Below are 16,835 nucleotides of genomic sequence, written 5' to 3'. Positions count from 1 at the left end.
TGGAATCTTTCAGCAGAGCTTTCAGCAGAAAGAGGAGAGCCTGTCCCTAGAGCATGGCCTTGGGCATTGAGGGAGCTCTGAGATAAAATTTTCAGAAGTGACTTAGGCACTCAGAACACCAAGATTTATTAAAAGTCTAATCCCTCTAAATCACTGAAGTGCTTTTGAAAATTTTACTCTTAGTCTCCCAACAAGGAAATGTTACCCCATCACCTGTTGCTGGGAGGCTTTATCTTTTTGTTTCTAATGACACAAGATGCACTCCACGCTCCTAGTCTTTAGCTAGGACATGAGTGTTTGTGTCTTACAGAAATTTTGTTCCTGTTTTGAGGATACTTTCTCTACCGCCACTTTTGCCTGTGCAGGGATGTACTCAAGTGAAATTTCTGTGGATGATTTCCTCTTCCACCCACACTTCCAAAATTTGTGAGATTTTCCTTTCTGCAATGTATATATTAGAAAAAACAGCAATTCCAAACAAACACTGCACAACCTGTGTAGCATTCACAGTGCGCTAGGCACTTCAAAATCAAAAACAGAAACAAGGTCCATGGTCTAATCTCAATCAGCAAGGAGCGGAAGAGGTGTGCTATGCCACAACTGCAAATGACAGAGCTGATTCATAACGTTCAGGATGCAGCCTACAAATGCCATTGTATTTTTTTTGCTTTTTTGAAACATGTTTCAAAGGTGGTTAAGTTGATGTCTCTCTCTAGATCAGTGGTCAGATGAAGTCCTCAGTTTTCCACAAACATATGCACCATTTCTGTGGTTTTTTTTTTTTGGTTTTGTTTTTTTTTTATTTTAACCCCATCTGCCTAGGCCTCCTTGATCCTGTGTCGCAGGCCTTCCAGTGAGGATGAGCAGTGCCAGATTGATGCTGCCAAACTGCTGGTGTTTCTGAATCTGTCATTTACTTACCTGAAGCTGGAGCGTCCTGTCCGAGCTCTGTCATATGGAGAAAAGGCGCTGGAGATTGACGAGAGAAATGCCAAAGCATTATTCAGGTGTGGCCAGGTGAGCAAAAGTAGATTCTTCTGTTGGGTTAAAAAAAAAAACCAAGGAGTCTGGTGGCACCTTAAAGAGTAACAGATTTATTTGGTCATAAGATTTTGTGGGTAAAAAAACCCACTTCAGATGCATGGAGTGTGTGTGGGTTAAGAGGTTGCATCAAGCTAAACCCCAGCCTTGCTAGTTTGTGGGGAAGACATGCCACAGAATAAAATGAGCTGCTGAGAAAATCTGTTAGGAATACTGGGCCAGGCTTTCAGATGTGTGGTGTGCCCGCAGCTACCATAATAGTAGCTGGGAGTTATACTGAATGCTCATGTCTGAAAACCTGGCCCTTTGCAAATACATTGCAGAGCTCTGTTTTTTCATGGGTCCAAACGGTTGTTTAGGAATTACTTATTTCCAAAACTTGAAACATATATTCCCATAAAGTAATCCTGAAGAGCTACTGTGAGCAGATATTTATTCTCTAATTCTTGTCCTTCTTTCAATGACAGGCTTGTCTCTCTCTCACAGAATATGAAAAAGCTCGGGATTTCCTTGTCAGAGCTCAAAAAGAACAGCCTTTTAACCATGATATTAACAATGAGCTGAAAAAGCTGGCCAGGTGAGAGAACTCCTTTTAGCTACTGTGAGAGGTGTGGGAGAGAATGCGTAGGTGGACAAAAAATACACACTTCAATACCTTCCACAAGGCAAATGGCTATCTAGAATGTGTTAAAAGAGAGAGCCAGCAGACTAGCTTTTGTAAAGATTAAATCAGCAAATGGTTGAGCTCTGGAAACACAAGTCGTCTGTTTTTTTTTTTGTTTGTTTGTTTTTTTTTTTGAAGAGGGGGAGGGTGGTGATTAGTTTGATTAATTTGCAGATGCAGTACTTCAGAGTGGCTAGTGAGTAGATAACAGAGATCCACTGTTTCCATACAACTGCTCTGGGGGGATATCTCTGTTGCAGCTGCTATACACTTCACTCGAGTGGGTAGGGCAGGCTGTTGATGACAGGCTAGACTGGGAGCGCCGAAATATCTTGACATCAGTAAAATATTGTATGTTAGAGTTCACTGCGATAAGATCCTCTTTCCTTTAAGATGTGTTGGTTGACTTCCCCTGCTTTTCCATTATTGAGGATGATACTTACCACTTACAGCACTGTCAGAATTTCCCTGCAAATTAATGTTTGCAAAGTGAATTTCATGCTGCGTTGGTGATGATAAATCAACAGTCTTGAAGAAATGAACTTATTCTGGGGGCAAACAAAGTTTTACATGAGCAGTTGCAGCACAGTCTTCCCTACCAATGTGCTTGGTCACGTTTTCATGAGACCGACTCCAGGGTCCCTATCTTATTCTGTTCTTGTCTTGGGAAAATACCAACAAAGGAGCTATTAGTGCCAGTCATGTTGCAGACTCCTTTGGGAACTATGCAGTGAGGGCCTCAGAGCTCAGCAAGGTCACCAACTCACCTTAGGTAGGCATCGGAACAGCTGTTGGGCGGAACTGACCGGTTTCATTCTGGTCAACCCAGGTCAATGCCAGGCCATGCCTGTAATGGAAGAGGTGAAAGCTTCCCTCTCTGCTGTCCTGCCTGTGTCAGGACATTCCACTCCTCAGCTGTCTGGCATGACAACATCTTGCCTGGGTTGAAGTGCTTGCAGTCTGGGTATTGTCTGGCCCTTTTGCAATCCTCTAGTTCTTTGCTCTGCCCGTGAATTAGACTAGAGAAAATACAGAGCAAAGGAGGTGAAGTGGACCTGGTGGTATGAGAGACCAGGAGTGTTATTTCCGTGCCCTTAGCGAGAAGGCATAAGAAAAAGGATGGAAAATGATGCCCCCGATTGAGGCACGGGCTTGTCTGTTTCTTTCTCCATTTGTGGAAAGTTGCATTGCCAGTGTGGGTGAAAGGCTCTATGTCTCAGCCCTCTGTTTTGTGCTGTTCATCTGTTTGTAAGTTGTAATCAAGTCGTAAGCAGCAGCCTGCTTTACAGAGGGCAGTGGATGTTGATGAGATATTATGAAATAGATTATGATGCTGAATATCATGTCAGTTACATATTTAAATCCCAAGGCGCTAAGTGCATTACAAACACAGCTAAACAAGCAGTCATTATAAAATGATTCTGGATGACTAGGTAGGTAGCCTGTTAGATTCAGGACTAGATTTTGGATCCAGTCTTACAGCTTGTGGACTGATGGGCACTGTACTAGGATGTCCAAGAAGTAATTGATTCTGGGTAGCTTCACGCAAGAGCTTATGTAGAGTTTAGACCATCTAAGTTTTTTCAAGACTCTTGATGATAGATAGATATAGGGTCTCATTCTGACCAATACAAGGTGCATGTAGCTCTCTTGACTTTTATGGGCTAATCCTAATCTTTTTCTTAGGTGTGAGCTGAGCAAAATAAAACCCATCAGATTTAAAATATTTCTAAACCACAGACAACTAGCAAGGTGCTCTAGCCTCCAGGTGGAATTCAGGTTTGTCGTCGTCTCCTCCTTTTGTCTTTTGGTGCGGCAGCATGTGCAGCTTAAAGCATACACCCTGGAACTTGAACACAATGGAGGAGCTGGCTAAGGGAACGTCAGCTTGGAGTTTCTGCTTCTGTGGGTTGGTGTCAGAAGTTTAAAATTAGTGTTATCGTAGGTTATTTTTTTTGCACATTTTTTAGATTAGTAATATAAAAGAAGAAAACACTGTTTTCAGGCTGAACTGTAAGGTAACTGGCTAAATCTGTTTAGCTTTGTCAGCTTTGTTTAGCTTTGTCACATCTTTAGGGCTCCTTGATGTGATCTGAGAAAAACTACCAAAAATGGCGTATAAGCGATCTCTCTCCTGCCATCCCTCTCCACCCTCTGCCAGACAGAGGCTAGGGACACCATTCCTTACCCATCCTGGCTAATAGCCATTAATGGACTTAACCTCCATGAATTTATCCAGTTCTCTTTTAAGGCTAGGACTATAACAGTTTCACAACCTCCTCAGGTAAGGAGTTCCACAGGTTGACTGCGCGTTGTGTGAAGAACATCCTTTTACTTGTTTTAAACCTGCTGCCCATTAATTTCTTTTGGTGGCCCCTAGTCCTTATGTTATGGGAACAAGTAAATAACTTTTCCTTATTCACGTTCTCTACACCACTCATGACTTTATGAATCCAAAACAATCCATACCAGCTGAAGGAGGCTTTCTATATTTAGAATCACAGAATGTCAGAGTGGGAAGAGGCCTCAGGAGGTATCTAGTCCAACCCCCTACTCAAAGCAGGACCAATCCTCAACTAAATCATTCCATCATCTATCATTTGGTGGAGCTCTGTTCTCCAACCCTTCTTAAAATAATACCTAGCTCTCAAAAGGCTTTCTACTTGGCCATAGAAGTTCTTTTTGAAAAACAGAGTATATTGATTAGCAATAATACCCAGCTCTTATATAGTTCTTTTAATAGAGCTCGTTCAGTAACTGGATTTCACTGTTTAACAGAGTATTGAAAAACCACAGCTAAAACCATAATACAGCTGTGTGTCAAAAGTCAAATTGTGATGGAAAATCCAAGCTTGTTCTCAGTGGGGCTAATGTAAGCAAGATCCCACCAAAGCATAATTTTTTGGAGGTTACAGAGCCCTTAGAAATGCTACCAAACGCATTTGGTGCTTATGAGCTCAGCTTTTGTTAGCTGTGGTAGGTTCCCCATTTTGTTGGGTTGTGATGGCTTTCGTGATGTGAACAAGTGTCATCTAGGCTGACTTTTGCTTTCACGTGGACTCTAGTTGGATCTCCAAAGATGAAAATGTTTGAACCTGCTATGCCACCTAGATGTATCCTCTCTGTTTTACCGATGTTTCCAAAACTGACAGAATAAAGTTGTTTCTTATGGTGAGATTTGTGTCTGGAGCATATTGGTGTATTTTACTTGGTGGTGGTTATGGCTCAAAAAAGACTTGATCTTGGACACCTCCATCTCTGCAACATAATTGTGTTTGTATAGAATCAAAAATGATGTTTTTAGTACAGTCGAAAAGGTAACAAGTTTGTCTGTGTGTTGAGCCATTTACACCCGTGATCTTATCCTGGTATTGCCCTGTTCAGAGCAGTTCTTCCCTCAATATCGGTGTCTATATTGGTTTAGCTATGGAAATAGCCATCCTGTAACAATGTGCCCGATTTTCCAGCTGTTACAGGGACTACATGGATAAGGAGAAGGAAATGTGCTGCCGAATGTTTGCTCCTCTCAGCTTTTCTCCTGTGGTACCAGAAATAAAGGTAACAAACAGTCAAGAGGAGCATGTGGGTTGAAACGGGTTTGTTTCTTTTCAGATCTTCATGTCTTGCCTGGGCTTGTATTCACTGGCAACCACAAAACTGCTGAACGTAATCTCTCTCCTCTGCCTGAAAGCTGCAGAGGAAGAACCTAACATAGGAGTATCTGTAGTGAAGTGTGGCAGTAAGATACTGTCCAACACTAACTTTGTAGGGTGACCATATTTCCTGTGCTGAATACGGGACATGTGGTAAAATTACTCGTATTCAAGCGAGTTCAACGGCAATCAGTGACAACTAGGCTGTACAAGCATTGAAATTAACATCAGGTTGACTGAGCCCCTGTTAAAAAGAAATATTGTCTAGTTAGATTCTCTTTATTTCCCTTCTTCTCTTTAGGGCTTTAGGGTTCACATAGGGAGGAGTGACACACACAGACACTCCTGTACACCCCTCTCACACAGGGGATGACCAACGACCTGGCCCTCCCTGTCTGACTGGCCCCCGACAGACCCACCTCTCCTGGTACCTGGTGCCACGTCTTCCTGAGGCAACACATGAGGTAGGGTGGGGGGAGATGCAGAGTCACATTCCCTCCACCCCAAGATTTCTGCTAGGGTTCACACCAGAATGTGGCCAGCAGCAGCCTTTCAGCTCTGTGCAGGAGGGACAGGAGCTGCTTCCAGCCACAGGGGAGGACGGGGGGAAGGGATGACATGGCCTGTGTCTTTGCAGAGCTCATCTGTTTTCCTCCTCCCATGTGGCTGGAAGCAGCTTGTCCCTTCCTGCCCACACAGTATCGAAAGGCAGCTAACACCTCCTGGCTGCTTCTGGCCACTGACATAACCCTGGCTGCAGTGCGGGCAGAAAGGGACAAGCTGACTGCAGAGGCTTCAGTGAACCCATCCAGAGAGGTGACTCAGTAGGGGAGGGTGCCTAGGGAGCGGAGCAGCTCCACGCTCCCTGGGGGCAGGATCCAGAGTGGAGGAGGAGGGCAACGACAGTGCTGAGCCCATGCCCTGGGGGCTGCTGTAGAGCCTGCGGCTTCAGGGCATGAACAGGCTGGAAATCGCTCCCTCTCCCCCCACCCCCGCCAGTCCAGAACTTAGCTGAGAAGCTGCCCTATGTACTGTTTGGGGCTTTGGCACATGCAGGGCTTGGCTCCTCCCGGCTAATGCCCCAGGCCAGAGGGTATTGAGCTTTCCTGGGACGCCAGCCCAGCCAGGCTGTTGGTGAGCTGAGCACTCCAACCAAGGGCTGGTTCTCTGCACAATGCTGGGAGTGGGACATGCCCTGCTGAGGGAGATATGGAGGAGCAGCGAGGCTGGGGTGGGGGAGAAAAGGGCAAAGAGGACAGCAAGAGTGGGAGCACATAAAGGGCTGTTGAGTGGGCAGCAGAGGCAACACGTAACCGGTCATCTGGTGCCTGCCCACATTCACCAGCCAGCGCCAGCTGGAAATGGGACAAGAGGTGAGGCCCTGCTGGTGAGAGCCGGCATGCAGCGGGGGCTGCGCTAATGGACCAGCCAGAGGAGTGGCAGTCCCGCATGCTGCATCTTTGCGGGCAGGCAGGCGGGCATCTGACTAGCAGGGATCTGGCCAGCAGCAGGACCTGCCAGTACTGATGGGAGAGGGAGACAGAAAAGACAGGATAATTCGCCCATGTTGTGTTTTTAAAGGAAAAGTCGGGATGCCTTCGGGAGGGCTGATCAGGTGGGCAGTCTCCAGCAGCAGGTTAAGAAATCCCTAAACTGGCAACAAGAACACCTTCAGCGACTCACTCTTCCCCTTACAATCTCCCCGCTCCCGCTTCCTGCCTGGTCACCACAGCAGCACAAGTGCCAGAGAGAGCTGCGTGTGGCCTGCCTTAAGAGCAAATCGCTTCAGAGGGTCAGTCTTCATGGTATTGAGACAGTGGCCATGTGGCTTACCACAGTGGCTGAGGATGCAGGAGTACGTTGGCAGGGACATAGCTTCAGAATACTGGGATTGGCTCTCCCTAGGCCGTGGGGCATTAATGATATGTGCTTTCAGAATTCTGAGACTGGGCTTTTGCTGTGTAGGTGAGAAATTCTGACCTTTGAGTTGGACGTGTATCCCAATTGCAGTATTTGAACTGGCGCTAAGAACTTGGAACAGGGCTTTTTTGATACCAGTAAATCTTTCCTGTGAGCAAATCCATAAACTTCTTTCAATTACAGGTGCTTCTACTCTAAGGCCATGGAAAGATTGGCCTGCAGGAAGTAAAGGGGTATATCAGTCAAATGACTATATGAAGGTCATAAAAACAGAAACCTTCATATATGGTCTGATCTTGGCTGAGATACCCTGACCTGCATATCTCCAAAATGTGGCTGGAGAGCTCTGCCAGCCCTATGCTCTCAGCTCAGATATACTCCAAAGCTGGTAAATAAGGCATGTTTCTAGGTTTGCATCTGAGACCATGCAGGAGAGCCACACTCTTAAATCAAAATCCTTCTAAATGTACATGCTGGAGTACTGTTCCCAAATAGCAACACTCTTGATGGGCAGATCTCCTAACTACAAACTCCCACCTGGAATTGAAGGAGCTCAAGTCAAACTCGAGAGTGGAGTCCACTGCACTCAGAATAACCAGCTCCAGCTTTATAAAGCCAGATGAATCAGCTGGCCAATAATCTGTTTCCCAGGAGCAATCATGGCTTACAGCCACACTAGTCATATCTGACAGTTACATACTGGATCTTGTCTGCAGTGAGTAGAGATGTAGCAGTTACTTTCTTAGCCTAATCCATAATCAACTCCAGGTTCAATTTAGAAACTTCTCCAGCCCCACTGCCAATCCTATCTATTAGCAGCTAAACAAATAGACCTGTCCACAAAGACTGATCGACCTCATTGACTTCCCTGCTGTGCAGTTTTGGAAGCCTTCCTCCCTCAGGATCAATGGCCCTGTTCCGTTTCACTGCCTGCACAGGTCACCATGGTTCTGTGATCAATTCTGCTGAGGCTGAAGTGTCAGTACGAAGACCCTCTATGCAGGTAGTGAATGCTACAGATCTACTTCTCTGCTGGAGCCCAACCAAAGGAACAGTTCTGATTTATATGCCTAAAAAACCCAGACTGCCTACTGATAAGCACAGGAGCAGAATCTGATAACCATTGGGTCATGAGAGAAACATACTGGAGCAGAAAACAGCATTCCACCATCTGCTTTGAGAACTGAGCTTATTCCACATGTGGGACTGACAAGTCCATGCCGCTGTTGTGGTGGTTAGGGGGCATCTCAGGCCCAGCAAGGGAAAAGATGTTGATAAAAAACCTGCATGCTTCTATAATATTTAAGCAATTAAGTGTGATCTGGCATTTTGTCTGCACTGGCATTTTTCCTGTTGTAATCATCCTAAATCTTCTCAACCCCTTACTAAGCACACACAAAAAGGAAAACCAGTTAAATGCTTTAAAACTTAAAGAATTAAGGCATTTATTTTAACTGTTTTCCGTATGCACTTTTGCTGTACAGGGGGGGACGTTACTGCTTGATTGTCTCTTTCAATGATTTGATCTGTTCTTTTTTTGGAGGTGGAAGAAAGTTATCTTAAATGTTGCTGTTGAAGTCCAATCCTGTTTCTGTTAAGAGAAACACAGGGAGAAAGAGAGGTTAACAAAAGATACATTATCTGTCTCCTGTGTCTGCGTATTTTCACTTGCAACCTAGCTGCTGGAGAGAAACGGGCCCAATACATGCTGCTGTTAGCTATTCTGAGATCTGGCAAACAACCAACATTGCGCTGTTGGAGGTACTGCTTTCTAGTCACAGGCGCATAGCAGTGTTGCAAAAGATGGAGTTGTCTTGGAAAGTCAAGCCAGGCTTTTGTTAGATAGGACAAAAAGAGAGACATCATTTTCCTTCCTCACCTATAGGGAGGGTTTAACAGCAGAACCTTAGGTTCATATTTCAGGTGTTCTGGATCTTGCCAAACAGGTGGGGATGTCATCTGGGTCCCTCCCTGGCTTGCTTTGGTCAGGGCACTGGAAGCTTACTGGTTCCCTGGTGGATTCCAGAAGACAAGAGGGGCAGCAGCAGCCATGGTTTGGTGACACTTCCTCCTTCCTGTCCTGCTGCCCCCCAGGGTCTTTCCCCAATCTCCAGATAGACAGTGCCCAGAAAGGGGAGGCAGCCTCTTCCCATTGTGATTAACCAATCAAAGTGTTTTGATTTCAACCTAACCACCTCCTCCCATATAGAGAATCTTTCCAGTTGTCGTCCTGTCGACCTGTAACTGAACCTGAAGCTTGTCCTTTTAAGGCTAACAATCCAGTTTGTACCAGCCTTGGTCTCCAGCTTTGGCTTGTTTTTATAAACAGTTTTATATCACTGGCTAAGCTGCGTTTGTTACCTTGGATAGCTTAGAGTACAGGCCCCTGCACACCACCCACTGCAGTTTGGCTATGTGTCCCTACTAGCTGGTGAGAGCAGTTAGGGAGCACATCTGCCTAGTGCTGAGAGATCATCCCTGTCTCCCTGGGGGCAATCTAGCACTTGCCTTGAGACATGCTATAGTCTGACTCTCTCTCTCTTCTAAATGCTTTATGCCAACAATCTTCATTATGAGGCGTGGTAGCGAAGCCGCTTCAGTAGCATATGACTCTTGCTGATCCCCTCAATCCCTCCCTTCCCAATCAGGGTTCAAGCCAGCTCATGGCACACACAATGCTGCAGGTAGTAAAGGATGAGCTCAGAGCAGCCCACAGATAAAACACGTGCCAGTACTTCAAGTACTGTCTTTACTGATCCCCACCCTTGTGCCTTAGACGCTGAGGTTGGAATCCTTTGGAAAGTGGTGGCTGGGGCGATTCCCCCTTTAGTTCAGCACTGCAGTCCTGATCTCACGAAGTAATGACAGATTAACCAAGGACCAGCCAGCCTCCATAAAACAGAGTAGTATTACTTAGAACAAAAAACATTACAAAAATAGGTCTTAACAACAGTAAAGAACTTGGCTTATGTGAGAGTGATCTCTCCCCTTATGCTAGGGTGGACACTTCATACAATTTTCAGTTCCTTGTTTATCAGGATCTCTTTAACCAGGTCAAACCAGTCTGTGCCACTTTCCACATGTTGCAAGGCTTCTCCAGGCTGGTTACCAGCCTGGGGATTTGTGTTAATTACCCTGCAGTGATTTTAGTTTCCACAGGAAAGTCCTGTAAATCTCCAGTCGAGCTAGAATACAATACTTCCGCCATGCAGGTATGCGTAATATTTATAAAATTGATGCTATAGTCCTTGGATATTCCATGCATCTGTAATATGTCACAAGTGTTACCCAAAGTAAGCCAGGGTGGCAGAACGGGGCCATGAGTATTGAGGTCTAACAAATATAATTTTAGATTTGGCTGGCTTTTAGGGCCTTTCTGCCTGACGCAAAGGGGAGAATGATCCAGGTTCTACTATATGTTGTCAGTTTGCTCATTCTAATGGCCATTGTTAGAAAGCAACTTCCATCTGTTGGTGCATCCATCACCATGTCTTCCATGTTGGTGGTGTTGATCCAGGCAAGAAGAATGTCTTGGTGGATTGATCCTGTGACGAAGTGGGGCTATTCTTAATGTTCCCTCTGAATACTGTGGGGGGGCCTCAGTTCCTTGCTGACTCTGTCGCCTAGCAACTAATGGCCAAGCCCTTCCCCCCTGCAAGGGGATGCTAAAGGTGTGGGAGAACAGAGGTCAAGGGACCTCCTGGCCCAGGAAAGGAATTGAACAGAGGAGGAGGGGCTGGAGGGGGTTTTCAGTCTGGAGCTGGCTGGGGGCGAGGCATGAAGTGCAGACGTGGGGGTCTGGCTCACGGCCCCCAGAATGGACCCGGCCGAGGGGTCCTGTTCGCTGTACCTACAAGCTCTGTTTTAGATCGTGTTCCTGTCATCGAATAAACCTCTGTTTTAGTGGCTGGCTGAGAGTTACGTCTGACTGCAAAGTGGGGGTGCAAGACCCTGTGGCTTCCCCAGGACCCCGCTGGGGTGGGCTTGTTGTGGGAAGTGCATGAAGGGGCAGAGGATGCTGAATGCTCCAAGGAGAGACCCAGGAGATGAAGCCATGTAAGCTTCTTGCCCTGAAGACAGTCTGCTCCAAGGGAGAGGAGGCTCCCCAGAGTCTTGACTGGCTTGGTGGGGAGTCATTCCAGAGCATTGCCCGGGGACTCCATGACAGATCCCAAGTGAGGTTTGCTGTGTGAAAATGCCATATTTAAGAATTCTGTATTCTCTCTCTGCAAAGGCATACAGAACTCAAAGATCTATTTGCAGTGAGGTGTCAACACTTATTTTACACAGTGGAGAGAAAAGGTGTTTTTGTTTTGTTTTTCCGGACAGGTGGCTTTTTACTGGACTGTAGCAAGGGGGTTCTTCTGTGCACTTCAACGCTTTGGGAAGTAAAGTATCCAGGAAGATAAAACATTGTGGAGGGGGTCCCCACAGGGCAGGTTAGGACAGGTACAAGGAGCCCACCTAGCCTTGGCAAAAGCATCAGTAGTTCAACTCCCCACACTTCCCCCCCTCATCTTTCGTAGAAACAGGGTCAGATCTTCCACCTGGACACACAGGGTGGTTGTCTGGACCATGGAACCCTAGCAGACTGTGTCTGATTGTTCTTTGTAACTTTTTCCTAAGAACAATAATATTGCTGTACTTCCAAGTATCCACGAGACAAACATATGTAGCAAAGTGTGTGGTCTGAAAAGATTGCTCATCTGTCTTTGCTGTCCCAAACTATTTATTATCTTTCATTAAAGTCTGGTTTGGCGTTAAGTGCAGTCAAAGGTCATCTGGCAGCCAGGCTAACTTGTGCCTGTTTTTCAACCAGGAGGTTCACCTGTGGGGTGAACAGCCACCTTCTTGGGATTTCTCCTTGTTTCCCACACTGCTGGACAGGGAGGGAGCTGCTGAATTGCTGTTTGATGTGGAGACCTACAGGGTTCAATCCTGTCATGATTATTTAGTGTTTATATACAGTCATTGGTGGTACATTTTGAGATGATGCAGGCTACACTAGCAGCAGCCCAGACAGCAGTGATCCCAGTTCTCTTGGTGCATGGAAGAAACAGAGGTATTGGTGAACTCTGGGAAAGGCTGAACTGATGCCAGTTGGAAGAGGAAAGCATCTTGTGGGAGCTGATCAATGAGTGCTACCATCTAAGCCTTAATCATGGCATGTGGCCATCAGTAATCAGAACAATGTCAGGTCTTGGGGTTGTTGTAGGCTAACTGCTGATCTGGACACCCAGCTAGCAACAGTCACAGGAAATACTGCCTACATTTGCTGCTAGTGAGATTCCATTGGCTCCTTATGAGTAACTGACTTAGCGTGATCCATGCTTTCAGCACCTCCAGCCTGCCCTACTGTTACCTGAGACCGAGGAAGAAGCTCAGAGAGAAGCTGCACCTGGTGTATCGTGTGGTGGCTCATCTCCTCAGTAGGACAAGTCAAAGAATGTTGTCTTAGTTCCCCATTCCATGCAGTAGCCACTTACACAGCTCTTGGAAGCAGGGCTGTTAAACATAACAGCCCACTGGCCAGATCCAGCCTGCTGACCCTTCCCAGCCCACGGGCCCCCTTGCACTTCAGAGGAATCCAGCCTGCAGCTGCCTATCTGCTGAGGGGCACCAGGAGGCGCGGGACTCTTTTTGTGCACAGCACTTCATCTCCCCACAATTTCAGCTCAGAGCAAAAGCTACATCTCCTTGCTGCTCCTCACTTCCAGCTGCTGCTGAGTGTCGCCAGGATCAAGGAAGCAGCTCCACTCCTTCCCGTTGCCTCCACCTCCAGGGAACAGAGGGGAGAGAAAGGGCAAGAGAGAAAAGTGAAGAGAGTGAATCCTTACAGAAACACTGGGATTCTCCTTCCCCCATCCTTCTCCCGACCCCACCCCAAAGCTGGGACAAAAGCAGTTAGGGGAGAATTCACTTGGGGTGAATGCTGGAAGTAGAGGATGGGGAGAAAGGGAAAAATCCCAAAATGATGATTTGGTGCAGTGAGGAACTGATTCTAGAGGGAAATTAATAGGAGGAAAGTTCATGGACAGAGGGGGATTTCATCAGTGCATTTATTTTGTATTTACTTACAATTTATCTTTACTTGAAGAGGCTTATTCTGCACTCGGGCAAGTCTGCCAAACTTGCCTCTTGCTTGTGAATGTTTTTACTCCTCGACTGTAACCAAAATGGCCGTTCTGCCCTCACTGCAGAATGAGTTTGACGCTGCTGCTTTAAAGCAGTAGGTCCACGCCTCTCCTTTTTTGGAACAACCATGGCAACTGTGCGATGCTGTGATTGGCCATTCATAAATTTTAGAGAAAAGGCGGCAGTCTTCTCAACCACAGGCCCACTGGCCTACAGCTCTCTTTCCCCAAAGAGTTCAAATCTTGTTCATCTTAAGTCCTGTGGCAGAACACTCCTCTTTGCTGAAGTATATTCCAAAGAATTGAAGCTGACTAGAACTTGGTAGCATTCTCGTTGGCAGAAGTAAATGGCTAAATCAAGAATCTGATGGAGTTCAGTCATTTCTGGACAGATTTCACTATCACTAAACCGTGTATACATCAGCGATACCAGATATCTAAACCCACCTGTCTTTATTTGGATAAACTGTTACTGTGGAAAGGGTCCTCCACCTCCAACATGCCCAGAATCTACAAAACTTCATAGTCCATGTCCTGGGTCCTAATTACAGTTGGTAAGAAAATAGAATTAGCTTCTTGCAGCTTTAGTGCGCATGCTTAAGTAGTCAGTTCAACTGTTCTGTTGCACTTTGGGCCCATTCCTGTTTTTGTCCTTGCACGTTTGCCTCCTATAACATGTTAGTGCCCCAATAGAAAATCGTGAAGGGGTGTTAACACACTGGTACTTATAGCAATGCGTTCAGCTACTGTAACACATACCAAGAACCGCATTCTTACATCAAATGGTGGTCAGCCTTGCCTCTGGTTCCCACGAGTGACTGCAGTCTAGGTGTTGGAGGAGGAGTATGAAGCTGGGTGAAAAATTATTTTTGCTGTTGTGATCGAGCTATTAATGGGTAATCCCCCTGAGTAATAGAATGGCGAGGAGAACTCTGTTTTCCTTCCTCAACTGGCTCTGCCCTAGAAGCAGCAGTAGGGGAAGGTTACCTTTCTACTTGGCTGTAGGCTTACATGCTCCTTTTTTTTTTTTTTTTTTNGACATCGGTTTTGTAATATCGGTTTAAACGACTTCGAAATAATCGTGCAGTGTAGACGTACCCTAAGAGTAAGAAGCAGCCATGTGATCAGAAAGCCACTGAGTTTATCACATGGTAGTTATTAACAAACGTCCCTCAACGTTGTTAGTGTAGCCTCACAGTTTCAAGGCAGCACAAATGGAGGGAGGGGAGACAGCATGGCAGAGAGAGACAGAGACGCACATGGTGTGTGAGAGAGAGAGGTGCATTGCCCCTTTAAGTACATTGACCCCACGCTAAGTACATTGCCTTTTTAAGGAGATTAGCAAATTGAGACAGCACCTGCTGCCAGAAAGCTCCCTCTCTCTTCGGCCCTGTTGTGTTGTTCCCCTGCCCCTTCCCCTTTGTGGAGATAAGGTACAGAAGATGGGGATACAGGAGCTGTGAGAAACTTCAGAGACCTAAACAAGATAAGTGAATGGGTAACATGAAAAATGAATTTTAATGTCAATAAATGCAATCTAATATACTTTGGAGGGGAAAATATAAAGTACCTGTATACCTTCGTAGGTTCTAAATTAACTATTAACACAGAAAACGGTCCTGAGCATCATTGTAGACATCTGATGAAGACTTCAGCTCAATATGCAGTTGTGGTCAAAAAAGCAAAGATGATGTTAGGATGCATAAGGAATAGGATAGAAAATAATACAGACAATATTAGAATTCCTTTTTATAAATCAATTAAACGACCTTATATGGAACAGTGTCTGCTGCACTGGTCACCCCCTGTCAAAAGGGATATTGCAGAACTAGAGGCAGTTCAGAGAAGGGTGACAAGAATGATCAAGGGCCTTGACAAACTCTCATATGGAGAGAGATTGAAAATATAGGGACCGTTTACCTTAACAGGAGAGGAATGGAACAGGAGATAAGGTATATGAAATAAGGAGTGCTCTACAGAAGGTAGGTCCAGAACATCAGTTCTCTCTGTCTCATAATACAAGAACAAGGGGACACTCAACCAAATTAAAATGTGGCATTAGATTGTGGAACTCACTACCAAAGAAAATAATTGAAACCCACAATTTAGCAAGATTCAAAATGGAATTGGACATTGCATGGATATCAAGAATATCCAGAGTTACCATACTTAATTATAAAGATTTTGGAAGGGATATTAAACCTTGTGCTTCAAGCCTTAAATCAATTTCTAGCTAAATCAAGAGAAAATGTGAGAGCAGATTATCCATCATCTTCTACTGTAAGGTTCCTACACCTTCCTCTGAAGCATCTGGTGCTGGCCACTGTCAGAGACAGGAGACCAAACTAGACAGACTGAGTCTGATCAAGTCTGGCAATTATTCTGTTCTGTTCCGTAACTTTGCAAAACTTCCTGAACTTTGCAGATAAAGAGTTTCATTCATCCCTGTGCCATTCTGTAACTTTTCCATAGTTAAATAAGTTTTGCAAACTTACAGAGTGAAAAGAGGACAAATGAAATAAATTAAACGAGGAGGCAAAAGAGGTATCACTTTTTCTATTGCCTTCAGTGGCAGAAATGAACAAGGAAAAAAAGGGAGGGAGATAAGGGGAAAACAAAAACTGAAGATTCAAAAAACTGAAATGTCAAAAGTTTCCATTTCAATGAAAAAAGTCAGAAACTTTCAAAAAGAGAAATGCATTTTGTGAAAGTTTTCATTTTAAAAAAGGCAGGGGGCTATTTTTCATCTAAAATAAGTGCCAAATGAAAAATTTTAAGCAGCACTAGTCAAGCAGCTTCAGATTATCTAACCTCACCATCATCTGGAACATTTCCATTTGTCTATTTTATTAACTGGCAAGTGGCCACATTAGTTTCTGTTTATTGGTTTGGATTGATATTTGATTTTTTTTTTTTATTTAAGAAAGAGGAAGGTGTAATGGCCGGCACTGGGGTTACTAGCTAGTCATCCCTATCATGTGACAGTGTCATAAACTTTTGTAATCTTGACCTCTGTCATGTGACTGATGGTAAGCATCAAAGACCAATCTCTTACCACCACCTTTATTTCAACAGGCATGAAAGTTCTATCCAGATACTCCACATCTGTAGAAGCCGAGCACCTTGTAAAGATTAATGAGTTTAGCTGTACAACACCCTGTGATGTAAGAAAGCAATATCCTGATTTTACAGTCATGGAAATTAGGCACAGAGAAATTGAGTAGTTTGCCCAAAGACACACAGGAAGTCTGTGGCAGAGATGAGGAATTGAATCTAGATCTCTGAGGCCTGGTCTACACTAAGTGTTTAAATCGATTTAAAGAGCGTTAAATCGATTTAACGCTGTACCCGTCCACACTACAACGCCCTTTATATCGATATAAAGGGCTCTTTAAATCGATTTCTGTACTCCACCCCGACGAG

The 16,835-nt window shown here is 45.1% G+C and overlaps 1 protein-coding gene across 1 annotated transcript in view; it reads left to right on the top strand.

Annotated features, from left to right (window-relative positions):
* Positions 1-16,835, top strand: part of FKBP6 (FKBP prolyl isomerase family member 6 (inactive)) — a 45,608-nt gene that overhangs the window by 7,139 nt on the left and 21,634 nt on the right. The window contains exons 5-7 of the mRNA XM_075059560.1: positions 823-1,017; positions 1,509-1,618; positions 5,173-5,263. Coding sequence (XP_074915661.1) covers positions 823-1,017; positions 1,509-1,618; positions 5,173-5,263 — 396 coding nt within the window. The remainder of the gene's footprint in view (positions 1-822; positions 1,018-1,508; positions 1,619-5,172; positions 5,264-16,835) is intronic.

Source organism: Chelonoidis abingdonii, chromosome 20 (genome assembly GCF_003597395.2).
Source record: "Chelonoidis abingdonii isolate Lonesome George chromosome 20, CheloAbing_2.0, whole genome shotgun sequence".
In the NCBI taxonomy this organism is placed as follows: Eukaryota; Metazoa; Chordata; order Testudines; family Testudinidae; genus Chelonoidis; species Chelonoidis abingdonii.
The sequence above is the reverse complement of the archived record's forward strand: the minus strand, read 5'-3'. Positions and strand labels throughout refer to the sequence as shown.